Consider the following 27,500-nt stretch of genomic DNA (forward strand, 5'->3'; position numbering starts at 1 on the left):
ATAGCCCAGACAGGTCTTGAACTCGTCAAGTATCTGAAGATGACCCTGAGCTCCTGATCCCCAGCTTCTACCCCCCAAGTGGCTGGAATACAGGCACACACCACCATGCCTGGGTCAACGAATTATACTCTGAGATGGCAGTTCTAGTGTGCAGCTACAACACTTGGAACATCTATGCTCATACCCACAGTATAATTTCTACTTTGGACTCACTTTTCATATATGCATTAGCTATAGCTAAATCTCCTACCTAGAAGAGAAAGATGGAGGGAGATATCTACTATTTATTCAGTCAGAATATTTAGATTTGGGATGGAAAGATGGTTCAGTGGTTAAGAGCACTGGCTGCTCTTACAGAGGACCTGGGTTCAGTTCCTAGAACCCACATGGCAGCTAACAACTGTAACTCCAGTTCCAAGGGATTTGATGCTATGTTCTGGCCTCTGTGAACATTGCACACACAGGTACACTTACATGCAGGCAAAACATTCATACACATAAAATAAAATTTTTAAAAAGGATATTTTAATTCTATCTTTTTCACAGAACTCAATATTTGTAATTGTGTCTTGAATAGGTTAAAATAAAGGCCTATTTTCCATGTTTAAATTTATAATAGTATCATTATGGAGAACCAATCATTTAACACAAAATATTTAAAATAATTGTTTTTATTAAGCATATAAATGTTGAACTTTTATATACTAACCACATTCCTACCCTGAATAAAACAATGCCATAGTTAACAAGGGACTGTATATAGGACATTTTATATCCTTAAGATTATATCACTTATTGATGTCACAGCTGTCTTTGTTTGTGAAAGTACACTCTATGATGTTCACACAAAGAGGGAATCACCTAACAATGCATTTCTGGGAACAGATCCCTGTTGTTAGGTGATGTGTGACCGTAATTGCAGATCTGCTGATTTTCTTTATCTATAGACATTAAGATCCATCTTAAAAGGAAAAAACATTCTTTCATAACATGATTTATAACTTCAAATTTAAAAGATTTTAACATTTAGAGGACATGGGATATTATATTGTACTTTCCTAAGGTGGAAATAATAGCTTTGTGTGTGTGTGTGTGTGTGTGTGTGTGTGTGTGTGTGTGTCCAGAGGTCAATGTCAGGTATCTTTCCAACTTATTTTTTGAGACATGGGTTCTCACTGTCCTGAGTCTTCCATTTTGGTTAGAGGAGTTGGCCAGTAAGCCCCGGGAGCTGCTTGTCTCTGTCTACCCAGAGCTGGGCTTATAGATGTGTGCTGCCATGCCCAACTTTGTATGTGGGTGCTGGAGAGCTGAACTCAGCTTCTCATGCTTATATAGCAACAGTTTACCCACTCAGTCATCTCCCTAGTCCCAATACCATCATTTTTATCGAGAGTTGATATTTGTTTAGGATACATTATAACATATTTTTCACATTATAACATTTTGTAGGTGAATTACCTTTGCTTATTGTATTTTTTCTACTGACAATTGGGTCTATGACATTTGCTACAGATGTGATTATTCTATTGGGACAGCTGAGTTTTATATATGGTCTTTGTATATTTAAATATATAGTTATTACAATCTAAAAGTATAGCCAATTAATTTTCTTTCTTAAAACTCTGTAGTAAGGCCAATGAGATAGTTCAGCAGGTAAGGGTGCTTGCACCAAGCCTGACAACCTGAGTTTGATTTCTGGGACCCACATAGTGGAAGGAGAGAACTGATTTTCACAACTTGTCCTCTGACCTCCACATGTGTGCCATGGACATGTGTGCGAGCGCACGCGCGCGCGCACACACACACACACACACACACACGTGCACCCCAAATCTAATAAAAAAGCTTGTTACATTAATCTATGTTTTTAATTTTACATTTTGATTGTGCTATTGAACTAGTCCTTGTAAAGGACATTTTCTTACAGAATTTGTTCTGAAGGGTTGAGTTTTAATATCCTATCAATACTTACTTTTTTTTTTTTTTTCGGTCTTTTTGAGACAGGGTCTCCCTGTAGCCCCAGCTGTCCTGGAACTCACTATGTAGACCAGGCTGGCCTTGAACTCACAGAGATCCTACCTCTGCCTCCCAAGTGCTGGGACTAAAGGCAAGCACCACTACGCCCGGCAATACTTACTTTTCTTTAATCTGCAAAAATGTATTTACTTTCAGCAGTAAAGTTGACAGCGTCCATTTTTATCTTTAATTAACTTTTCAGTTTGACTTTTGTTTTAGAGGCTCACAGCAGAATTCATCACCAAGCTGTAATGGAAGTGATGAAGAAGCTGCCTAGCTCTGAATTTAGCTCAGTTGACCCCATTATAGAAAAGAAAAGCCGACAACAACATCAATATAAAAGACAACTCATTAGGCCATACCAGTTGCAGATGACAATGTTTATTTTTGACTCCTATTTTTTGTTGACTCTTGATTCCCTTTCTGTGCACTGCTTTAGCTCCGAGGTACCAAATTCCCTTTGCTTAGGGGTTTTGTAGGTACAAAAGCACATCCAAAAATAATTGTCACTTTAAATAATAGCTACTATCTATTGAATGCTTGGGCACTGTGCTAAGTACTCCACAAACTTTATCTCCTGCCAAGTATGTTTTAAGGCACTATGTTAAAGATTACTTATGGGGCTCAAGGAGAGAGATTAAGTTCAGTTTAGAAAGTGATAAAGTTTTGAAGTCAGATCACTTGGGTTTGAATTGATGCTCACTATTTCCTAGTTCACTAGTTCTGAGATGGTGGGCTAACAAATTAACATGCATTTATTCATCCAACAAACAAACATTTTGAGAATCTAGCATGCGGTCAATATACTGGGCATATGCTGGCGAATAAGCCAGGCACAGCTGCTGGGGATCAGGAGCAGTTATCTGCAGGGGAAATCAGATGCTCAAGTGCTTAACAAATTGTAACAAATGTGGCTGTAAAAGTTTGGATCCTAAATGCCCCCCTTGGAAGCTTGGACTCTACTTGACGGTGCTATTGGGAGGTGTGGAACTTCTATGGGGTGGAGTCTAATTAAGGGAAATTAGGTCCTTGAGGGCATTCCATTAAAGATTATTGGGATCCCAGCTTCTTCCTCTCTTTCTGTTTCATGAGGTGCACAGCTTTGTTTCAACACCTGCTCCCACCATGATGGACTGTGCTACATCAGACCCAAAGCAGCAAGGCCAAACAATTGTGGATTGAAGCCTCTGAAAGCCATGAGCCAAAATAAACCTTTCCTCCTTTCAGGTTGACTTTCTCAGGTATTTTGTCACAAGGATGGCAGTCTGACTCACACTATAGTAAAGGATGGGGACAGGGACCATGATCGAAACTGACAGCCAGAGGAAGCAGAAGACTCAACCTCGATGGTTGACTTGTCTTTCAAGAGGTGACAAATAATCCCAGGGCTGAAGCAGGAGTAGGAGTTAGGAAAAGCAGGGATATCAGAAGGAGTGAGAAGAGAAATGTACAGAAAGGTCACACAACAGCTTGTGTGAAGGTCCTGGTCGAGAGTGGGTTTGGTATTCTGAGGACTGAAGGGGCCAGTGTGGCTAGAATTTAGAACAGTGGAGGAATGGTAATCCAGAGTTAATGGAGTGGCAGAACTGCTCCAACAGTCATCTCAAGCATTTGGGATTTAGTGTCTAAGATGGTCCTGATGCTGCTATCTGCAGACTTTTTGGAAAGTGCTAGGGAAAAGGCCCAGTTGAAAGGTTGTAGAGAAGGCTGTGCTAGGGATGCATTTGAAGAGGTGTGGATTTCAATGTAAATGCAAGATATTGCACTTACAGTTGAGTGTGGCTTGGCGGATGAAACAGGGAGCGTCTAGGGATGACTCCTAGGTTTTGAGTTTGAGCATTTAACTGGATAATGGAACCATTGATTGAAATGGGAAGGCTAACAGGAAAGAACAATTTGAGATATGTTATGATGTTTAATGTTAATGATTTCAAATTCATTGTCAGATACCCTGGCTCTTAGAGGTAAGACCAGCACCTGCGTATGAATCAGGTCACTGTCAGTGTAGGAATGATATTCATCAATTTGGTCTTTTTGCATGTTTGTGACTGTCTCTCTGTGACCTAGGTGGTATGGGACTCAAGGTTTTCCTGCCTCAGCTCCTCCTGAGTGCTGAGATTGCAGGCACGCACCACCTTGCCCAGCATACGGATGGTATTTATCCAGGAAAATGGATAAGAACGTTGAGGGAGAACATACTGGAATAAGAGCCTGGGCCCTAGCTTTGAGCCTGTGGAATTCCCAGAGAGCACACAAGGGGGTGAGGAGCTGGCCAAGACAAAACAGGGTGCTAGAAGTACCTCTCTAGTAGTGTTGGTGAGATTAAATAAACTAACACATTATTTTTCCTTTACCCTCACCCATCCTCCTACCTAAACCCCTCTAATATATTTTTTGCATGCTTACTACATCTCCACACTTCATTCTTCTCTCTCTCTCTCTCTCTCTCTCTCTCTCTCTCTCTCTCTCTCGTGGTATATGCACATGTGTGCAGGTGCTCATGCATTCGGAGGCCAAAGAAGGATGTCAGGTGTTCTGCTTTATCAGGTTCCTCCTCATTCCTTTGAGACAGGGTCTTTGATGAATGTGGAGTCAGGCTGGTGGCCAGCAAGCTTCAGCAACCCTCCATTCTCCACCTCCACAGTGCTGGGGTTATAGGCACACACATGTAGCTACACTCAGATTTTTTAAAGATATATTTTATTATTTTTATTTTATGTGTATGAGTGTATTGCCTGCATGTATGTGAGTGCACCCGTGACGTGCAGTGCCGCAGAGGTCAGAAGAGGGTTTCTGATTCCCCTGGAACTGTAATTAAAGACAGTTCATAGCCATCATGTGGGTGCTGGGAATTGAACCCAGGTCCTCTACAAGAGCAGTCAGTGCTCTTAACCACTGAGACATCTCTCCAGCCCCTACGCTCAGATTTTTATGTGGGAGTTGAGATCTGAACTCAGATCTTTGTCTTCGGGCAGCAAGTGCTATTTCCAAACGAGCCATCTCTCCATTATACTTTCTGCAACAAGGTGCTATCTGGTTGGTGGGTATTATGAAGATGAATAAGACACAGATCTTAGACAAAGGAGCTCAGTACATATTAAAGGATATATATATATATATATATACACTCACTGGGTGTGGTGTCACACTCATTTAAACCCAGCACTCAGGAGGCAGAAGCAGAAGCAGGCAGATCTTGAGTTTGAGATCAACCTAGGAGTGAGTTCCAGGCCAGCAAGTGCTGCCTAATGCAACCCCGTCTCAAGAAAAAGATTTATGAAGAAAAAGACAAGAAGGCAAGTGACATTTGGGATGGGCCGTGAAGAAGACTGGATTTGGATATTTAGAAAGAGAGCAAAGTCGCAGACCGAATGGACATGGGAAAGAGTAATGCGAAGCACCTAGTCTGGCAGAGATCAATACAAATGGAAGTTCAGCCTTGGGCTGGTAGTGTTGCTCAGTGGTGTGGCACTTGCCAAGCCGTATGAGGTTGTGGGTAATTCCTAGGACTGAAAAAGAAAAAAAAACACCTCACATTTTTTCAAAGGAAAGTGTGTCTGGGATACAAGTGCACTGTTAAGACTGACAGCACAAAGACAGGGACACACAAAAGTAAATCCCAGCATTTGGGAGGCCGAGGCAGAGGATTGTGAGTTGGAGGCCAGCTTGGGCTACACAGCATGACTCTGCCTCAAAAAAAGAAAGAAAAAAATAAATAAAAAGACCAGAAAGACTGTGTGATAGTTCCTTTGGCTAAATCTCAGAAATTTTGGTGCACAGATGCTATTTTAGGAGAACTTTGGTGGTGGCTACAGCCACAGCTGCAGCTTTTATTTGATCAGCCAATGTCTCCTAGCAGTGTGAAGATGCCTGTTAACAGTTAGGTGCAGCCACACCTAGAAACGTGAAGAATTAGCATATCATTCCAGAGGGGGAAAACATCCAAGAAATGTACATTATATCGCGATTATTTGCTTGGATTTTGAAATGCCCAATGCATTACATGCTATGTATAAGTGACAGTATATGTTTTGCACAGAATACATGGATAACTGTTTTCTCATGATTATGGATATAACACTCTGGGGAGGTCTAGGAGTTCCAGTTAAACTTGGAGTGGCTGAGCTAATAACCCCTTAATCCCAGTTTTGCCACTGACAGATATTGTGACCTTCAACAGTTATTCAGTGCCTCTTTCAAATTCCTTAAGTGTAAAAGTGGAATAAGACTTTGAAGTCATCCAAACACTGGTTAGGATGCATTGCATAAGTAGCTGTAAGCCCCATAAGTTCTTCAGAGCAAAGTATAACTTTGCCGTGAAGGGTCGTTAAGCATTGTCTTGCATTCCTGAGCAGAGGTGTAATTAACGGCCAGCCCTGTTATCATCCTATGCATCTTTTATTCTTTGGCTCTATTATTGTCCTGCTTAAACAGACCAGCTCCACTGGATTTTGTTTCCATTCTCCTGGTTATACTTAGACCTAGGTTAAAAAAAACCTTCCATGAATTCTGCTGTTGAGATTTTTTGCAACCAGGTTTCACTTTTAACAGATTTATGCAGTCTGAAGCACCCAGTGAAAGTTCTGCTCATAATGAATCTTAAAGGTGTCAGTTCCATAATTTTCTGTGAAAACTCAATGGCATGCTCTGCCACTGAAGCTTAAAGATAATTTGCTTGAATCTCTCCAACGAAATGAAGCTTTTTAATCAATTATGAACAGAAGCAATGAAATACAGTATAGGGTCTAGAGGGATTTGAGGCACAGTCAGCATCCATCTCCATCAGAGTTGCTAGGCGCTGTGGCAGACAAAGGCACTGATATTTACAATGCCAAGTGATGGCAACACAATGGCGCAGCCCACGCTGGAAACAATTGCATATCTTTTCAGGGATGGCTTGAGTGTCAGAGTCGTCAGTCACGGCTGTCCTTCAGAGTCTTCTAGTTTCTTCCTTGAGTTTAAAGGAAGACAAATACACCCACAGAGGAAGGGTGATTTGCAGGTGGCCTTGCAGGTCGACAATACAGGTCTCTTGATGGGGATAACTTGGTGCCTACAATAGCTGCAAGAGAGGCAGGCACGAAGCTGGGATGTGGTGACTCACACTGGAAATCCAGCACTTGGGAGGCTGAGGTAGGAGGACTACTGTGAGTTCAAAGCCGGCCTGGGCTTCATAGTGAATTCCAGGCCAGCCTGGGCTACAACGTGAGACCCTGTCGAACAAAACAAAGCAAGAAACAGAACAAAACTAAACAAAAACCAAAACAATCCAAGAGCCGGCCAGGCAACCCGTCAGGATTGGGGCCTGGTGGGGGCGAAGCCGGGGAGACAAGGTCGGGCCAGCTGTGGAAAAGGCGCAGCTACCAGCCGACTGGGCTGGACCAGGGGCGGAGCCTAGAACTGGGTGCCATTTGGGCGTGGCCGTTGGGGTGGGGCCAGGCGCCGCTCGCTCCTCCCCCGGGCGGGGCGCAGCCGGCCTGGTGGCCTTCCCGCGGAGCTGAGGAGCTTGCAGCCGCTCTGAGAGGGTGGCGGCTCTTGGATCGGGCTGCGGCTCTGAGGAGAGGGCGGCGGCTCTGAGGAACGGCGGCGGCTCCTGAGAAGCGGGCGGCGGCTGGCTGCACGGGACCCGCCCGCGCGCTCCGTCCCGCGGGGCTCAGCGTTCTCTGAGGCGGCCGTCGGCGGGCGGGAGATGGCGGCGTCGGAGTCCGGGCGGCGTGCGCTGCGCCTGCTCTTCGTGGTGCAGCTGGTCGCTGGTCGCTGGCGGCCAGTCGGGGCGGCGGGCGGCGCGCGGGGAGGTGAGCCGGGGCGGGGCCGCCACGGCGCTGCGGTTCCGCGGCTTTTCTTTCTTCTTGGGGAACTTGGGGAGAGGTTCGGATTAGCCGGGTTCTGTTCGCGGACTTGGAGGCGAGGCGCGGGCCGGGGTGGAGCGGTGTGCTTCCAAACTTTCCCGGGAGGAGACACCGAGTTCAGCAGGACGGCTTCCCGCTAACGGCCGGTGCCCGGGTAGGACTCCCTGCGCCCCACCGCCTCCCGCCTCCCTCCAGGAGATGGGACGCTGCTGTAGGATTGCAGAGCTGGTCGGGTCCCGTTCCTCCCCCGCTCCTTAGGAGCACGGCTTTCTTCTTTCTCTTCTTTTTCTCCAGGGCTGTTTTTTCAAGCTGTTGTGGACTGGAGTACAAACAAAGCTAGTACTTCACCTTTCCAGGCCTTTAGCATGGTTTCGGGTCCGCCCTCTCGGTACCCGGGAGGAAGATGCGACCGTTTCTGGAGCATCCGGTGGTGTGCCCCAGGCTAGAGCGGGAGCGGCTTCTGGAAGCCGGATGCGAGTGGCGGCTCCCTGAATCTGAAGCGCATCCCAGCCTTCTCTAGTCTCTCCCTCCTTAAGGCTTTCAACTGTGACTCCTGATCTTAGGAAGTAGTAAGCTTGAAGACTAGAATTACCCATTACAGGATGCATAGAGCAAATCAGTTAAATCCTTTCAGAGAGAGTTGAACTGTATAGAGAAGAATGTCCTGGATTCAGATTATGGCGCCAGTGTATCATGTCTTAGGACAAACTTCCCTCCGTTCCTTCTTCGAAAAATGAGGATAATACTGCATATTTCTTCCGGTCATTTTCCGGATTAAATAGCGTATATAAAATGTCTGGTGCTGTGTCTGACATTCTAGAAAGCGGTAGTTCTCTGCCCCTTTTGGCGAAGCTGGAAAATGTAATTTTTTGTTGTTTTGTATCCCCATCTGGTCTGGAACTCGTGTAGACCGGGCTGGCCTCAATCTCAGAGACCCTCCTGCCTCTGCCTCCGGAGTGCTGTGATCAAAGGTGTGTACCATGTCACCGGGCTTAAAATGTTTTGCCTGTTTTAAGATGAAGCTTTGCTGCCGAGCCTTCAAGTGGTCTATATAGCTGGCTCTTCTGCGTGGTTTGGGGTTATAACCAGCGTTGATGGTTTTCTTTTCTGCTCCCACTCTGATACATCTTGCTGTATTACATTTGTTTTCTTTGTCCCATGTGGGCTCCTTAAGATCTGTGATTCCTGTATGTGGGGGATGTATGGGTGTTCATGTGGGGGCCAGAGGTGAGCCTAGGGGGCTGTTCCTCAGGAGCCTGGGTGTTTATTTTTTTGAGATAGTCTCTCACCTAGGACCTGGAGCTCACGGATTTGGATACACTAGGGTAGGCTGGCTGACCATCCAACTCCAGGGACCCACCTGTATCTGTTACCCCAGTGTTGGAATTCCAAGGGCAGGCACTACCTTGCTGGGCTTTTTATATGGGTGTTGAGGGTCAAACAGGTCTTCATGCTTGTGCCGCAAGCATTTTTCAACTGAGCCACCCCCCAGCCCCCAAGATCTGTAATTCTTTACTGCTGATTTTTGTGTTCTCAAAACCTAGCTTATTATGGAGCCCAGTAAGTGCTTATAAATAATGAATGGAATAGTAATATCACCCTGGATATTATCTCAGCTGTAAAGAAAGGGCATTAGAGATTCCCCCTTACAGCATGAAAATTCTTAAGTTCTGTGTACTCTAAGTGATTGTCCGAAGGTATGTTACCGAGTGGTGATTTAATTGCACGCTTGTGCCTATATGTTAATATCTTTGTATATGTTAATATACCTTTGTGTCCCATTGCCTTTGAATGCAGGGGGGCTGAAAGAACTGTGCGGACTTCCTGCTAACTGGCTGTGTTTCTTTGCACATATTTAACCTTGCTGATTCCTTATTTCTCCCCCTGGGAGTAGGTGTTTTACAGATCACTGATTCTGTGTTTATATTTTATTATTTTCATATTCGTTCTTGATTCTCATAATAATTCATGGTTTTCTATGAGCCAATTCCCAGACAAAGAGAATTCTGGTCTAGTCAGCCAGCAGCCATACCTATTTGGCTAATAGAAGGTCACAGAGCTGTGGAAAGTGGCCTGGAAGGCAATTTTGCCTGCAATGAAATATAATTTACTGGTACATTAAGATAATATAGGTTTTTTTGAACTGACCTGTGATGAGGACAGTGATTTATAGAAATCAAATAGTCATTAGTCAGGTATAGTTCTTAGCTGTGTGACATTTTAAATGATCAAAACTTAATTTTTAGTGTCTATATTAGCTGAATTCTTCAGTCAAAGGAAAATAGTTCATCAAAAATGAGAGCTCTGAAGGATTTTTCCTTCTCACTTGTAGTAATTTTCATTAACATTTCCAGAAACTAACAGAAATACACTTATAGTAGCTGTTGACCCTACTTTTGTCATCTTTGTGCAAATGCTTAGTTAAATAACTTCATACACTTTATTTTGAAATTAAAAATGATTTTGGCTAGGTATAATAGTATTTACCTGTGTTCCCAGAATTTGGGAGAAAAAGGCAAGAGTTCAAGGCTGCTGGACAGGGTAGCACACACCTTTAATCCCAGCACTCTGGAGGCAGAGGCAGACAGATCTCTTTGAGATTAAGGCCTGGTCTACATAGTGAATTCCAGGCTAGCTGGGGCTATAGGGAGACCCTGTCTTAACCCCCCCACCCCCCAAAAAAGAGTTCAAGTCTAGGCAGAATGGGAGAAAACCTTCACCGGCTATACATCTAACCATCTGACAGAGGATTAATATCTAGATTATATAAAGAACTAAAACAACAAAAGCCACTCCGAAGAACCCATTCAGTAACTGGGCTATTTAAATGAACAGATCATTCTTAAAATATGAAATACACATAGCCAGTACACATACAAAAAATGTTTAACATCCTTAGGCATCATGAAATAGAAATTAAAACTACACTGAGATCCTTTCTCACCCCAGTCAGAATGGCTATCATTAAGAAAACAATAAATGCTTGGAGCTGGAAAGATGCCTCATGGTTACAAGTGCTCGCTGGTCTGCAGAGGACCAAAGTTTTGTTCCCAGCATCTATATCAGGTGGCCCACAACCATCTGTAACTCCAGGTGTGAAAGATCTGATGCCTTCTGACCTCAGTGAATACCTGCACACAAGTGCATGTATATACACACAGACATAAATAAAAAGAAAACAAATGCTATCAAGAAGGGTAGGAGAGCTGGTAGGAGAGCAGGAGTAGCTGCCTGCTACTAGGAATGTAAATTGGTCCAGCCACTATGGAAATCAGTATGGTGATTTCTCATGAAAAATAAAAATAGAACTACCATATTACCCAGATATACCATTCCTGGGTATTTACCTGAAGGACTCTCAGTCAGCATACCACAGAAGTACTTCCACATCCATGTTTATTCCATGACATGATATACTTAAAATGTCTGCATGAAACTCATCACTATGTATAATGACTAGATACTAATGCATTTTAAAGCTAACCTGGACCACATAGACCCTGCCTCATAGAAGGAAAAAAAAATATGTTTTTAGAAAATACAAAATATACTCTTTAGAAAATACAAAATATACCTAGATTGTGAACACCTGGAATTTAGGGTCTTTGTAAAGTTCATGATATATTGCAAATATACCTATTTAAGTTTTTTGTTTTTGTTTTTTTTTTGAAACAGATCTCATATAGCCTATGTTGGCCTCAATTGATGTGTAGTCCAAGGTAATGTTGAATTCTTTATCCTCCTGCCTCCACCTCCCCATTACTGGATTACAGGTATGCTACACCATGCTTGTACCTAAGTTTATGAGAGAAATGTCTCAACAATTAAGAGTGCATACTGCTCTTGCAGAGAACCTGAGTTCAGTTCCCCCCACCCACATTAGGCAGCTCCCAGTCACCTGCAACTCCAGCTTCAGGGGACCCCCACACCTTCTTCTAGACTCTGGGGGCACATGCACTCACATGTACATACCTGCCCCCCCAATATACATAATTAAAAAAAAATACCCACAAAGTAGGATGGGTAGGGAGGTGGGGGTAGATCTGGGAGGAATTGGGGGAGGGAGAAAATGATCAAAATACATTGTATGGAAGTTCTCAAGGAATTAATAAAAATATTTTTAAAAATAGTATGTTGATGGAGCTCTGATATGGTTGTCAGTCAGAATAAAGGTGTCTTTTTAAATCTGTAATTACAAATTAGATCTAGCAATATTTTTAGAAATTAAGCTGAGTTTTTAGTACAGTAATTTCAGCACAGAACTTTTTTCTTCTGATAACATTATTTTTCATTACAGTTGGAATTAAATTCTTTCAGATGACATTTTTGGCTTAGTATTAAATGAACAAATTGACACTGAGAGATGTTAATGTTAGAATAGTTTGAGAAAAAGTTTAGAATTTGTTTAGGAAGTTTCTTTGGAACAACACTGGCATAGTTTATAATAATATGCTGCAAAAGATTATTTCTGATGTTCCTTTTCTATGATACAGTTGTAAACATTCACAATTTAGGGCAACATGGTATTATCGCTCCAACTGCATTTAACTCAGTGACCTCATTTTCTCCTCTTATAAGTAGGATTGTAGACTGTAGCCTTTTACCAGTAAAAATAGGAGATGTGAACACAAATGTTTTGACAACAAGTATAATTACGAAGTTTTGGATTTTTAAGTTTCCTTTTGTGAATTGTCAATGATATGTATAGAATTGGGCAAAATTTTCCTTCTGTGTTGGGTTGGGCTAGAGAAGTCGTTGCTGGTGGGAGGGGAGGGTCCTGGCCATCTAGCATGTTTAGCGTTATCCTTGGCGCTTGTGTTCATGCGATACTCTGGCATCCCGCTGAAAAATGTCTCCAGAGACTTTCAGATGTCCCTGTGGGGCACAGTAGTTCTTCTTCCTGCCCTTTGAGAGCCCTACCTTTGGTTTTCTTGACCAGGGCTTTTTAAACTTTGATGAGCCCAGAGATCCTTTGGGATATTGTTAGACTACAGATGCTGATTCAAGAGGTCAGAACCAGGGCCATGCCTAACCTAACCTGTTCCCAAGTGAAATTTGTGAAGTTCATGATATATTGGATATAACTGAGTGTGTATTTATTTTGAGACAGGGTCTCATGTAGCCCAGGTTGGCCTCCTTTTGATATGTAGCCATTGTGAGAGTACCACAACTTAAGTAAAAAAGCTATAGATAAGTCTCCATTTCAGTTAGGTGAGTTCTCAGTATCCAATGAAGGTAATTATGGAAACAGTGACTTTCCAAGAATTTTAGCCTAAATGGCATAAGACTAATAGAAGCCAAGAAAATGAGCATTGTAACAAAGTAGCTGTCCCTCTTTCCTCCCTCCCTTTATTCTTTATTTTTTACTAGTTTTAAAAACATTTTTATTTTATGAGCATATTGCCTGCATGTATGTAAGTACACTCATGTCATGCAATGCCCATAGAGGTCAGAAGAGGCCATCACATCCCCTGGAGCTGGAATTATGGACAGTTGTTAGCCGCCGTGTGGGTGCTGGGAATTGAACCCAGGTCCTCTGCAAGAGCAGCCAGTACTCTTAACCACTGAGCCATCTCTCCAGTTCTTCTTTGTTTTAATTTTTTATTTATATATTTTTATTGTATGTGTATGAGTGTTTTGCCTGCATGTAAGTAAGTATACCCATATCATGCAATGACCATAGAGGCCAGAGGAGGTTATAGGATCTCTTGGAACTGGAGTCATAGATTGTTGTTATCCACCATGTGGGTGCTGGGAATGGAGTTCTCTGGAAGAACAGCAAATGCAATGTTTACTACTGAACCATCTCTCCAGCCCCACCTCCCTTTTTTGGGAGACAGGTGTAGGCCCAGCTGGCCTGGAACTTGCTATGTAGACCCAGATGGCCTTGATCTCACAGAGACCTACCTGCCTCTGCCTCTGGAGTGCTGAGATTAAAGGCATGGGCTACCTTGCCCAGCCCCTTTCTTCTTTGTTTCTTGAAACAAAGTCTCATAATGACCATGTAGATTAGGCTGGTCTCAAACTCAAGATCCTTCTGCCTCTGCCCCTGAATCTAGGATTACAGACACGTGCCTAACTCTTATCTCCAATTTTTTGTTGTTCCTTCAGCCATTATTATTATTATTTTATAACTGGACAATTCTAAAGTCTACTGTAGCCCTGGATGGTCTAAGCCATGCAGCTGAGAATGACCTTGAACTCCTGATCCTCTTGTCTCCATCTCCCAAGTGATGGAATTACAGGTATGCACCACCACACTTAATGCAAAGAAGGAAATTTACAAAAGTCTTATCAAGGTCATATAGGCTCTGTAACTTCAAATGCCATTAGGTGTTTTATTTCCTAATACAATGTTTAAATATGTATTTATTGCCTTTTGATCTCAAGTTAAAATACTGAACTCTGCATTTATTTGATTTGATGATGTTTAAACTCTTTTGGACTCCTTGAGAACTATCGACTGGGCCTAAATTTAACACAGCCTAAGGTCATTTTGTTATTGCAAGTGTTTTAAGAGTCAAGGGAAGATGTTAAATTAAGCTTAGTAAGGCATATCAGTTACAGTGTAACTTTATCCTAATAATTCTGTGTTAAAAATCAATATAAAATCCAATGAAAATCCTGAAGTGAATAAAACAACCTCTGCATTTTATCTGAAGTGCTAAAATAATGATTAAGCTACTTATTTGTCACATTGGAAATGCTGGATGTAGTATACATTTATTTCCCCTCATTAACAAAATGGTTGATTATGTTCACTGCTTTATCCTGCTGTAGCTTAAAATAGCTCTCCTAGGACTGCTGCAAAGAGGATTTTTAAAAAAGGTATAAAAGTCACTTTTTTATTAACTTAAAAAAAGATACAAGGAGACTTAGAGGGGAGGATTAACTACTCGAGGAATGCCTTCATTATGAATTGGGCGTAGATAATATCTATCACTCTTACCAACTGTTTAGATACATAGTCTTATTGCATTCTTATGGTAGCCTGTGAAGAAGTTAGGGAAGGCATCCTGCAGTACCTAGCACAATTTAAAGCATGCATTCCCTTGACTCAGCATTCCACTTCTAAGAGTCAGTGCTGCATAGAAATGGAAAGTTAGATGTGCAAGGATATGAGTTAAAGTGTTTTCCAATTAGCACTATTAGAAATAAACCGAAAGTGAGCATGGCATAGATGTTCAACATTGGCGAAAGCTTAAAGTGTGATGTACCCACTATGCAGAACCGCTTTGTGCTTATGAAGAAAGACATGGGTAGATACCTACTGGCCTGGTTTTGAATGAAGGAAAAATCAAGTTGCAGAACTTAAGGAAAATGTTTGCTCTTCGTGTGCATGTATATCATGCATGCTTGTTTGTAATTAAAATGTGTTCACTTCAGACTTAACAATGGCTAACCCTGGAGTCCGGGCAAGGGAAAGGAGATGAGGCAGAGTCTTTACTTTATGAGCTTCCAAGTTTGAATTGTGACAGTTATCACACTTTACTTTTGTAATGAAGGCATCATTCAGAGGGGAAAAAATCTGGGACCTAAGTCATACCTCTGCTACTTGCTAACTACTAATATTAGAGTAGTGGTTCTCAAAAAAGAGACAATTTTGCCACTCTGCCACACCCCAACATTTGGCAATATCTGAAGACATTTTGGTTGTCACATAGGGATAGTGTATCTGGTGGGTAGAGGCTGAAACACCATAGAACAAGACAGCTTCCACATAACAATTATCCATTCCAAAATGTCAGCAATACCAAGTCAAAAAATCTTGCATTTGGACTCAAAGGTGACAGCCATGTTCAAACCTGCAGGTTATGCATTATACAAGTGCCAGGGGGTACCACTGTCATTGTGGGGTGCCCTCTGCATGGCCATAAAATTATAATTATGACATTGTGAAGATTAATACATATGTGAATTTTCCCAGGAAGGCAGCACCGTGTCTCTGTGTTCTGTTCTGCTCCAGCCAACATTTGTGGAGTGGGCACATTGAACTAGATAGCATGTGAGGTATTGGTATTCCCAAGTTGTAGCAGATGCTAAAGATAAGAAGTTTTGGAAAAAAACTAACATTATAAGCATATGTCTGTAATTTTTGTCTGAAGATTGAGAAAAGACTGGTAATATCCATATTTATGTTGGTGACTTCTGGAATTAAAAGTATATATCACCATATCCAATTTATTAATGTTTCATAGTGAAAAATTAAAAATATAAAAGTGGGTCCAGTATAGTCCAGCCCTGGTGTCTCAGTCTATAACCTCAGCTACTGGAAAGGTTGAGGCAGGAAGATCACAGTTTCAAATCCTGCCCAGGCTACAAAGTGAGTTCAGTGTCAGCCTGTGTAACTTACTGAGAGCCTATCTCAAAATAAAAAGTAAAAGGAGGGCCAGGAACATGACTTAGTGGTAAAGTGATTGTCTAGAAGGTGTGAGACCTTAAACTCAATCCCCAGTGCCTAGGGGGTGAGAGGAGAGGGTGGGGAAAAAAGGTTTAGTATAATGAAGAGTTCTTGCCATACATGATTAACAATCACATTTCGCCAATCAGATGTCCCTATTTTGTACAGATTAGAAAATTGTTGCATGTGGAAGTTAAAGGCTTGGAGGAATGCCAAGTATTCAAATGAAGACTTTCATCTTTGCAATTCTGTTCTTTCTTCTTCACTATAGTAAAATTAAGGAGCAAGTTTATTTATTTGAAAATAAATGTAGTTTCACTAAATTATTTGGCTAAGTTTTTTTTTTTTTTTTTTGAGACAGCCTAAGTTGACCTTGAACTTGCTATGTAGCCCAAGCTGCACTGGAACTCTTGATATTCCTGCCTTGGCCTCCTGACTGCTGAGATTACAAACTGGTTTCATGAAAAATTTTAAATCTTTATTTTTATTTTTAGGTGTGTGAGTACCTGCATGTATGTATGTGTACCATGTGTGTGTAGTGCCTACATAAGCCAGAGAGGGTGTTGGATCCCCTGGAACTGGAGTTTCAGATCCCCTGGAACTGAACCTGGGTCCTCTGCAAGAGTAGCAAGTGCTCTAACTGCGGAGCCATCTTTACAGCCCCTTCTTCAGCCCCTGATTTATGAAAAAAAAATTAAATGTTATTCTAATTCCTCAGACTTGACAGTAATGATACTCAGAATTAAAACTGAATTTGTAAAACCAAAATAAATCTTTCAAGGTATAAGTAGTATATGTATTTTAATGTGTTAGTTACTTAGCTTAGTTTTTCTTTTGCTCTACTTTTAACTGTGTCAGAAGAATTACCCCATTAAATATTTCTGTTCTTTTTAGTGTACTTAACTACGTGGTTACCTTAGTTTCCTGGGATATATGATTTATATGTGATTAGTATATTGATAATACACTTACTAGCTTTAAAGACTAGAAACTTGAAGTCAGATGTGGTAACATGTATGTGTAATCCCAGAACTCAAGAGGTAGAGGCAGTAGGATCAAGAATTAGATGCTAGCCAAGCATGGTGGCACATGGATTTAGTCCCAGCACTCAGGAGACAGAGGCAAGTGGATCTCTATGAGATTGAGGCCAGCCTGGTCTCTATAGTGAATTCCAGGCCAGCTAGGGGTACAAGGAGACCCTGATTCAGAAAGACAAAAAAAAAAAAAAAAAAAGTTTGGCTGCTCAGGGCAGGAGAGATGGCTCAGTGGTTAAGAGCACAGCGGCTCTGGCAGGGAACCTGGATTCAGTTCCCAGCTCCCACATGATGGCTAACAGCTATCTGAAACTCCAGTTCCAGGGGATCTGACACCATCTTCTGGTCACTGCAAGAATTGCATACATGTGCTACACTTATATCCATGCACACAAAACACTCATACATAAAAATAAATTAACTTTAAAAATAATTGGATGCAATGGAGCTGGAGAGATGGCTCAGTTAAGAACACTTGGCTTCAGACTGGAGAGAGCACTGACTGCTCTTTCAGAAGACTCAGGTTCAATTCCTAGCACCCACATGGAAGCTAGTTCCAAGGGATCTAATACCTTTTTCTGACTCCTGCAGGCATTGCACAACATGGATGCACTTACACACATACAGGGAATACACTCATACAAATAAAAATAATACAATATTTTTTTAAAAAGAGCACATGGTTTGGTTTATTGTGTGACTTTAAGGCAGGTTATCTAGCTTATTTCTCTTCCCAGCATCCACATGATGCCTCACAACTATCTGTAACTTCAGTTCCAGGGTATCTGATGCTTTCTTCTGGCCTCTGAGAGCACTAGGCACACAAGTAGTACATTCATTCGTACAGTCAGGTAAAACACTCATACAGATAAATATTTTTTTATTAAAAAAGAATTAGATGTTAGCCATAGTAAGGCATTAACTCAAAATTTACAACCAAAAAAAAAAAAACAACAACCAATGGCCGGGCGTGGTGGTGCATGCCTTTAATCCCAGCACTTGGGAGGCAGAGGCAGGCAGATCTCTTTGAGTTCAAGGCCAGCCTGGTCTACATTGTGAATTTTAGGACAGCTGGGGCTACAGGGAGACCCTGTCTCAAAAAGACCAAAAAAACAAAACAACCAAACAAGAAGATCCCTGAAGACATGAAGAAAGCTTTGTATTGAACTGTCATTGTACCATGTTGAAGTGCCTTGTTCTACAAACGACATTCTTTGTCTGTTTTCAAGGTTCTGGGAGGCTTTAGATAGAAATCTGTGGCTCTGCAGGCTCTGCTTGCTTTTGTTACAGTATTTTTGTGTAACTGCCTATTGAGGTCTATCACTTTCCATTACTTTAACAACTATGGAATAAGAATGACCTTGTGCAGGTACTTATACATAATTTTAACCCTCACGATAGCTTTTTAAGGTAGGTAGTATTTTATACCTGTTTCACAGGTACAGGAACTGATATGCAAACAAGTTAGATAACTTACCTTGAAGTCACACAGTAAACATTAGAGACTAATATGACCTGTACATCTTTAAATTCTAAATTTTGTTTTTGAGATGGGGTCTTGAATTCGAGGCCCAGGTTGGCCTTAAATTCCTGGGCTCAAGTGGTCCTCCTGCTGCAGCCTCTCAAGTATCTGAGACTACAGGTGCACACCACTATGTGGATCTTTTTTTAAAATTTTTTTATTATTTTTACTTTATGTGTATGTGTGTATTGCCTGCATGTAGGTAAGTGCACCCATATTGTGCAATGCCCGCAGAGGTCAGAAGAGACTGTTGGATCCCCTGGGACTGGAGTTACAGACAGTTGTTAGCTGCCATGTGGATGCCGGGATTCGAACCTGGGTCTTCTGAAGAACAACCAGTGTTCTTAACCACTGAGCTATCTCTCCAGTCCCACTATGTGGATCTTAAACTCTGAATTCTTAGCCAATATGTTATACTGCTCTTTATATTCAAATTTGAGTAGGACAAAGTTTCTAATTTCAAGAAGCTAAGTCTAGCAACTCAATCTTTCAGAGAAAGCTCATAGAGCTCTTGTGATAGTTGTTTCATAACCAAAGATAAAATTCTCTAATCACAAGCAAAGATAAAATTGTAAATCATAGTGAGTTCCAGGACAGCTGGGGCTACAGAGAGACCCTGTCTCAAAAAAGACCAAAAAAAATTCTAAATCATTAGAGATGAGTATTGCAATATTAAATGAATATGAATCATTTATTCATTTGTATATTCCTTGGATAACTTGAACACCTACTATTTGCTCTGTGTTAATAAGTGCTAGGGACAGAGATGGATAAAATACACAGCAAAGAAGACAGACTTTAATCATATGCATGCAATATTGCGTAACTACAGTACAGATGAGGAACATGGCTCCATGCAGAAGAACCCAATGGAATCTGGAACAGGGAAATGGTTTTAAGGAAGATATGTTGGCCAAGATCCAAAGGATGAGTGAGGTAGCTAGGGGATTAAAGAGTGAGAGCATACGCCTTGTAGGTAGGAAACTGGTGTGTCTGAGACACTAGATCTTAGTGCAGATAGAGCAGATGACCAAGGGGAAGCCACAGCAGAAGAGGCTAAGGACAGACCCTACAGACTGGTCTGTCTTAAATGACAGAAAGCTGAAGAAGCTTAGACCAGTGCGTAACAGCTCTGTATTTTGAAAAGATTGCATGGGCATCTGCAGAGAATCAAGTAATGGTGGCAGATGAGTGGGTGCTGAGAAGATGGCTGTGTTGCCAGTCGCCTGGCTACTGGTTCTTTACCTGGGTAGAAGTCGTGGGTAGGCAAAGAGAAGCTCCTCAAATGCTGGTCTCCCACATCTTTTCTTTGGCAGCCATAGTAGGCAAACAGTGGCAAGTGGTGTTATAGTCCTCAGGCAGGCCTTGAGTATCAAGAACTTCCACCCTTGGCAGTGACCAAGGTTACAGTTCTCCGTTCGGGGTTCAAGACCCTTGGTCCTGAAGACTTGGTGGCTCTCTGTAACTGGCAACCAGAAGGTTCACTTCTCTGGCTCTTGGCAGCCCTTATCCTTCGTTTCCTCTTTCTGCTGTCCTTACTTCTCTATTTCTGCTGCCTTCCTTCTTTCAGCCCTAGTTGCTCTTGAACTGTTCAGCTGCCACAACTTGGCTGCTCCTGGGACTATTCAGGGTGCCTGCTTCCACTGGGACAGTTTGGAGCCAGAGAACCTGGCAGGGCCATCCAAGAGGCCAGGGAGCCTGGCTGGGCCTCTGTTGCCAGGACCACTGGTAGGACCCACACTACTTCAGCTTTCAATTAGTCACAGCTTAGTTTACTGCTGTCGGCCCCCTCTGCCTTTGTATCACCAGCTCAGCCTGCCCTACGGAAAGCAGGCAGTTAAAGACTACTCAAGAGAAGCCTGTCATTGGGCCTTTTGCTGTAGCACTAAGAGAGGCAACACAGGAGAGTCTCTCCGTCAGAGTCTCACTGAGCCTGAGCAGCCTGCTTCTACAGCTCAAGGTTTGGACCAATCAGAGCCATTTGTTTGAACCATTTATTTGGGCCAATTACAGTATTGCCTCTCCTTTTTAAAATTACATTCGTGTTCTCTCTCTCTCTCTCTCTCTCTCTCTCTCTCTCTCTCTCTCTCTCTTTTTTATCTCTTCTGTACACGTCATGATTATGCACCACAGTGCTTGTGTGTTGAAGTCAGGACAAACTTGTGGGAGTCTGTTCTCTCCTTCCACTATGTGTGACCTGGGGATCCAACTCAGCTCACTAAGTTTGGCAGCAAGCTCCTTTATCCCCCTAAACCATCTCCCCAATCAAGGCAGTCCCTCTGTTAAACTACCAGTGGAAGTTCTCCCCTCTGGCCAAAGTGGAAATGGTTGTAGGGTCATCTAGGTTCATTGGGACTTGTGGAAGCAAAGCATCTAGTATAGTTTCAAAAAGCCCTAAGACTGCACCTTCAAGAACCAGAGCTATCAGCTGCAGTCATCCTATGGTTTTCTTATAGTATCTGTGGAATGTGCAGGTAGCTGGTGCTGGCATAAGGGTAATCTGGTTAGTTGTTAGACCCATTAATCCTTTTGCTTAAAGCAGCCCTAGCAGCAAAGGAGAGTTCAAGACTTGCTAATTAGGGAGTCAAATTTCCCCACCACCCAAATCTACTGATTTATAAGCAAATGGCATTAAGAGTGATTACAATATAAATATTTATTTATTTGGTCTTTTAAAAAAATTTTATGTGTATGAGTGTGTTGCCTGCATGTATGTGAGTGCACCTGTGTCTTGCAATGCCACGGAAGAGGGCTTCAGGTTCCCCTGGAACTGGAGTTAAGGACGGTTTGTAGCCACCATGTGGGTGCTGGGAATCAAACCCAGGTCCTCTGCAAGAGCAATCAGTGCTCTTAACCACTAAGCCATCTCTCCAGCCCCTTATTTGGTCTTTTTAAGACAGGGTCTCCCTGTCGTAGCAGCTGGCCTGGAACTCACTATGTAGACCAGGCTGGCCTTGAACTCAGAGATCCGCCTGCCTCTACCTCCTGAGTGCTGGGATTAAAGGTGTGCGCCACCATGCCCAGCTTACAATATAAATTTAGAAACCTTATCATTAATACTAGTAGTGATAATGGATATCTTAAAATTTTTAAATTAGTTTTATGTATATGAGTATTTTGCTTGCATGTGTACACCTGTATTATACACTGCCTGCATAGGTCAGAAGAGGGTGTTGAATCCCCTGGAGCTGGAGTTACAGACATTGTTAGCTACCATGTGGGTGCTGGGGCCTGAACCTGGGTCCTCTACAAGAGCAGCCAGTGCTCTTAGACATCTCTCTAGCTCCTGATAACTGATTTTAACACTACTTAACACCTGCTCAGTGCTCCAGAGCATAGTGGGTCAGTCCCCTCTGATTTAGATACCAGCTTTAGGAGACATGCTCTAGTCCTAGTGAGGGATACAGATAGCTTGTGGTAGGCTGGCAGCAACAAGAAAGTAAGAAATAGTGTGTTTGAGAAATACTTAGGGCTAAAGTTAATAGCATCCTAATGGATTGTGTATATGGATAAGGGAGAAAGTAATGAGGATAACTCATCGTTTTTAGGTTACAGAACCAGACAGGTGGTGGAGCCACTCACTGTGATGGGAAACAACTGGCAGGGGACCATTTTGGAGAAGGTTGTGATTATGCCCTTGGGAGTGACCTTGTAGGATTCACTATTATAAATAAATGTGTAACTAGACTAGGATTTTTAGGATCCTCTTTGCTGTGTCTCCTTAAGACTTAAGCCCTAAAGCAGTCTTATAAAATTGTGTACCAAGACAAATTTAACTAACTCATTCAATATATTTTGCAATATTTTTATGTGTATGTGTGTTTTATCTGTGTGTATGTAAGTGTACCACATGCATGCGGCGTCTGCAGAGGCCAGAAGAGGAGCCCCTGGAACTGGATTCCATGCTGGGAACAGAACTTGGGTTCTGTGCAAGAGCAGCCAGTGCTCTTAACCCCTGAACCCTTTCTCCAGCCCCTCATTCACTATTTTATATATAAAATTATGCCAAGTTGTGGCAGTGCAATGCCACATTATGACAATGCATGAACAAAATAGCCTGACAGCATCTTTTAATACCATAGTGGACCTCAGTCTGTTCTGAAACCTTGTTCCTTCAGATTTCTCTCAGAACTTCCCTCCTGAACAAAGGCGTTGCTCTCTTTTTATTGAAACATGATGAAAGGAAGAAACAGATTTATCAAAGGATTTTTCCCTGCCTGACTCTTACTAACCCAGAGCAGCACACACAACCGCAAGCAGATGTTGTTCATCTAATCCCACCTCTTGCTTACAACCTAGTTGAGATAATTCATTGCTTCCAATGATTGTGCACTGCTTTCAGGACTTGATATTTTAAAAATATACATTATTCTGGGTCAGGAGTAAGGAAGGGTCAAGAGGGATTAAAGCCATAAATGATTTTGCTTAGGTACATCTGTTTTTTAGGGTTGGAATTCTGATGTAGCTCTGACAATTGGAAAGCTTTTACTTTGTGTCTTTGCAGTGGGAGAGATTGAACCCACAGCCTTACTCTTGAACTTCACTATTGAGCTGTATTCCACAGCCCTATTACTTAGATTTTTAAAATTACTCTCAGCATTGAGTACTCAATACTTCTTAAGGAACTCAGCATATTTCCAGAATGAGCAATCTGATTTTAACTAAGAATTATATCTGAACCATAATGGCTCTAATTTGTTTGTATTAATATTTCATTTAAAAAGCTACATTTTTAAAATATTTTATTTAAAAAGCCACATTAGGGGACTAGAGAGATGGCTCATTCATTAAGAGTGTGTACTGTTCTTTTGGAGGACCAGAATTTAATCCCTAGCACCCATGTTGGGCAACTCACAACTGCCTGTAACTCCATTTCCAGGGAGATCTGACACCTCTGGCCTTTTGAGACATCATGTGCACATACCCCACACAAACACATGTAATTAAAAAGAAATCTTTATTTTTTTATGGGCTAGAGAGATGGCTCAGTGGTTAAGAACACTGGTTGTTCTTGCAGAAGACCTGAGTTCAAATCCCAGCACCCACATGGCAGCTAACAACTGTCTGTAACTCCAGTTCCAGGGTATCTGACAGCCTCATCTGACCTCTGTGTGGGCATTGTATGACACGGGTGGACTTACCTACATGAGACAATAAATACATACATGCACATAAAATAAAAATAATAAAAAAAATTTTTTTAAAGAAATCTTTATTTCTTTTAAAGGCACATCAGAAGCTGGATGGATATGGTGGTTGTGCTGGATAGCTTTAGTGTCAACTTGACCCACCTGGGTTGAGGGAGCCTCAGTTGGGGAATTGCCTCTATTGGACTGGCCTGTGGCCATGTCTGAGGGGCATCTTCTTGATGAGTGATGTGGGAGGGCCCAGCCCACTGTGGGTGGTGCCACCCCTGGGCAGGTGGGCCTATGTTGCATAAGAAAGCAGGCTGAGCAGGGGCCAGGGGAGCAAACCAGTAAGCAGCATTCCTCCATGGCCTGTGCTCTAGCTCCTGCCTCCAGGTTCCTGCCCTGAATTCCTACCTTGGGCTCCCTGATGAACTGTGACCTGGGAGATGTAAGCTGAATAAACCCTTTCCTCCCCAAGTTGGTAGTGGTCAGAGTGTTTTGTCATAACAATGAAGAAACAAACCAGGACAGTGGTACATGCCTATAATCCTAGCACTTGGAAAATGGAGGCAGGAGGATCAGGAGTTCAGGGCTAGCCTGGGCTGCATGATATCCTGTCTCAGGAAACAAGATAATAGCCGGCCATAATGGTATGCATCTTTAATCCTAGCACCTGGGAGGCAGGGACAGGCACAGGCAGATCTCTGTGAAATCGGGGCCAGCCTGGTCTACTTAGCAAGTTCCGGGCCAGCTGGGTGTACAGGAAAACTGTCTAAAACAAAAAACAGGGCTGGAGAGATGACTCCGGTTAAGAGCCTTGGCTGCTCTTGCAGAGGACCTGGGTTCAGTTCCCAGCACTCACTGGCAGCTAACAGCTGTCTGTAACTCCAGTTCCAGGGGATCTGACACCTTTTTCTGACCTCTGCAGGCATTGCATGATATGCAGGCAATACACTCATACATATAAAATAAAAGTAAGGTATTTTTTTTTAAAAGATAATACACTAGTGACCTAAATTTTAATTGGTCACTATAAATATAATTGGCCAATTAATAATGTTGATTTTCTTAAAGTATAAGCATTTGGTGGGAGAGAAGCTAGCATGCTGATTTCTAAAATTTTGTTGTACAGGATTACCTGAACCATCCTTTGTTGCAAAACATGAAGACAGTTTATTTAAGGATTTATTTGAAGACTATGAAAGATGGGTTCGTCCTGTGGAACACCTGAATGACAAAATAAAAATCAAGTTTGGCCTTGCAATATCTCAGTTGGTGGATGTGGTAAGTGTGCATGTCATTACATGTTCCATTTCACACCAGTTTAGGGAGGGTTGGTTTGTACCCAGGTACATGTCAGGCACAAGGGGTTACCAAGGTAACCAGATGTAGCCCTTTGCCCCAAGGAACTCTCTGGGATGGGGGGAGTCACTGCTCTGCTGTAGACATAGTAATACTCTGTGTTTGTATGATGTGTAGTTTAGCAATTGTTTTTTATCCTATTTGTTAGTAATAGGTTTATCTTTTTAAAAATATTATTTTTATTTTATGTGTGAGTGTATTGCCTGCATGTATGTAACCCATGTCCTTAAAGACCCTCGGAGGTCAGAAGAGGGCATCTGATTCCCCCAGAACTGGAGTTAAGGATGGTTGTTAGCAGCCATGTGGGTGCTGGGATTCAAACCCAGGTCCTCTGCAAGAGCAGCCAGTGCTCTTAATCACAGAACCATCTCTGCAGCCCTCAATAGGTTTATCTTTAACAAATTTAAAGATATTGAAGCATTTTCTATTGAAATTCCTTCTTAAATGTATTTAAGAATGTGATGAAAACATTTGAGAAATAGTCCAAGAACAGGACTATAGAGTCTGAGTACCAAAAAGTATCTTAACATTGTCTGCATGTATGTAAGTGCATTTGTGTTATACAATGCCCACTGAGGTCAAAAGAGGGAGTCAGACCCCCTGGGATTGGAATTAGGACAGTTGTTAGCTGCCATGTGGGTACTGGGAACCAAACCCCAGGTCCTCTGCAGGAGTAGCCCATACTCTTAACTGTTGAGCCATCTCTCCAGCCCTAATGCATGACTTTTTGTTTTTGTTTTTTGGTCTTTTTGAGACAGGGTCTCCCTGTAGCTCCAGCTGGCCTGGAATTCACTGTATAGATCAGGCTAGCCTTGAACTCACAGAGATCCACCTGACTCTGCCTCTTGAGTGCTGGGATTAAAGGCGTGCACCACCATGCTTGGCTTCCTAATGATGACTTATAGAGAACTTGCAAAGTGCAAAAAAAAAAAAAAACAATAAAAATTGATTCTAATGGTTTCATTCATAGATGATTAATGTTAAGAATTTCTTGTGGGGCTTGGTACACACTTATAGTCCCAGAATCTGGAAAATGGAAGGAGGATCAGGAGTTCAAAGTCATCCTCTGGTACATAGAGAGTTTGAGACTAGCCTGTGCCTGTCTCAAACAAAACAAACAAATGTACAAAAACCAAAAATCCAGTTTGTTGTGGCTCTTGCCATTTTTTCTTTGTGTGTGTTTTACAAAATTGGTATGTTTGATAACATTTTGCTGACTGCCTTTCTCCCTCTACATGAAAACCTGTACATAATTTATTCATATTCCTATTGTTGCAGAAAATTGTCCAGTTTTTTTATAATGATGATGATGATGATGTTTGCATATAAACATCTGAATTTCTCCCTTCTTTAAATAAGGCTGCCTGGGTATGGTGACACATGCACTCCCTCTTGCCCTCCCTTTAGAGCTAAGTATATAATGCTGTGTTTTTGTATTAGATTTTGTCTTAATTTGAAGAAATATAGTAGTTGAGACCATGCAAATGAAGTATAGAATTGCCAACGGTATGCTTTAGGGTAGTTTATCTGAACTGTAGAGTAGCTTGAGAGGAATAATGTAAGATTAGGCTGGAAAAAATTGTAGTTTTCTAGAGAACCAGATTGATGAGCAGAATATAAATTCTGTATGGAGAGGAGTTTGCACAAAAATGTACAAATTCTTCTTTTTTTTTAAAGCTCAGGGACCATTTTATTAGAGTTTGAGAGAAATACAACAGGGCAGGCAAGCCATAAGTTCCAGTGGCTGCTGGGAGGGTGATGGCGACCAGGAGTCATGCCTTTTGAGTTAGGGTCAGCAATAGAAGTCTCCAAGCAGCTGTAGAGGGGGGCTGGATCTTCAGAAAAACAGCGAGAAAGCCCAGAGAGTTGGGGAAAGTGTGGGTAGGATTTTGGATAATAGTCAAGAGAAGTTAAACTTTTTGAGTTAGAACTCAGAAAAGCACGCAGGTTAGCAATGAAGATCTATAAGTAACTGTCACAATATATAAATTATTATTTAAAAATTGTAATTTATGTAACTGAAATAAACTTTTTATTTTATAGGATGAGAAAAATCAGCTAATGACAACAAATGTCTGGTTGAAACAGGTGTGTACAGCATTGAAACAGGTACCCAGATAGCAGCTGGCACCACTTTATTATAGACCTTGTAGCAAAAGGGGCATGAGTGTGTGGGTTGTGTGGAGA

General features: G+C 42.0%; 1 protein-coding gene across 3 annotated transcripts in view; it reads left to right on the top strand.

The window, feature by feature from the left end:
* The first annotated feature begins 7,463 nt into the window (after positions 1–7,463).
* Positions 7,464–27,500, top strand: part of Chrna5 (cholinergic receptor nicotinic alpha 5 subunit) — a 32,540-nt gene continuing 12,503 nt past the window's right edge. For 2 of the 3 annotated variants that reach the window (XR_003847858.1, XM_008823414.3), the window contains exons 1-3: positions 7,464–7,811; positions 25,084–25,235; positions 27,357–27,401. Coding sequence is in view for 2 of the 3 variants with exons in the window: in XM_008823414.3 (XP_008821636.1) it covers positions 7,706–7,811; positions 25,084–25,235; positions 27,357–27,401 (303 nt within the window). In the remaining variant the exon portion in view is untranslated. The remainder of the gene's footprint in view (positions 7,812–25,083; positions 25,236–27,356; positions 27,402–27,500) is intronic. The other variant, XM_029558807.1, reaches the window with a different exon arrangement.

The sequence above is a fragment of the Nannospalax galili genome, unplaced genomic scaffold, assembly GCF_000622305.1.
Source record: "Nannospalax galili isolate Female #2095 unplaced genomic scaffold, S.galili_v1.0 scaffold28, whole genome shotgun sequence".
In the NCBI taxonomy this organism is placed as follows: Eukaryota; Metazoa; Chordata; class Mammalia; order Rodentia; family Spalacidae; genus Nannospalax; species Nannospalax galili.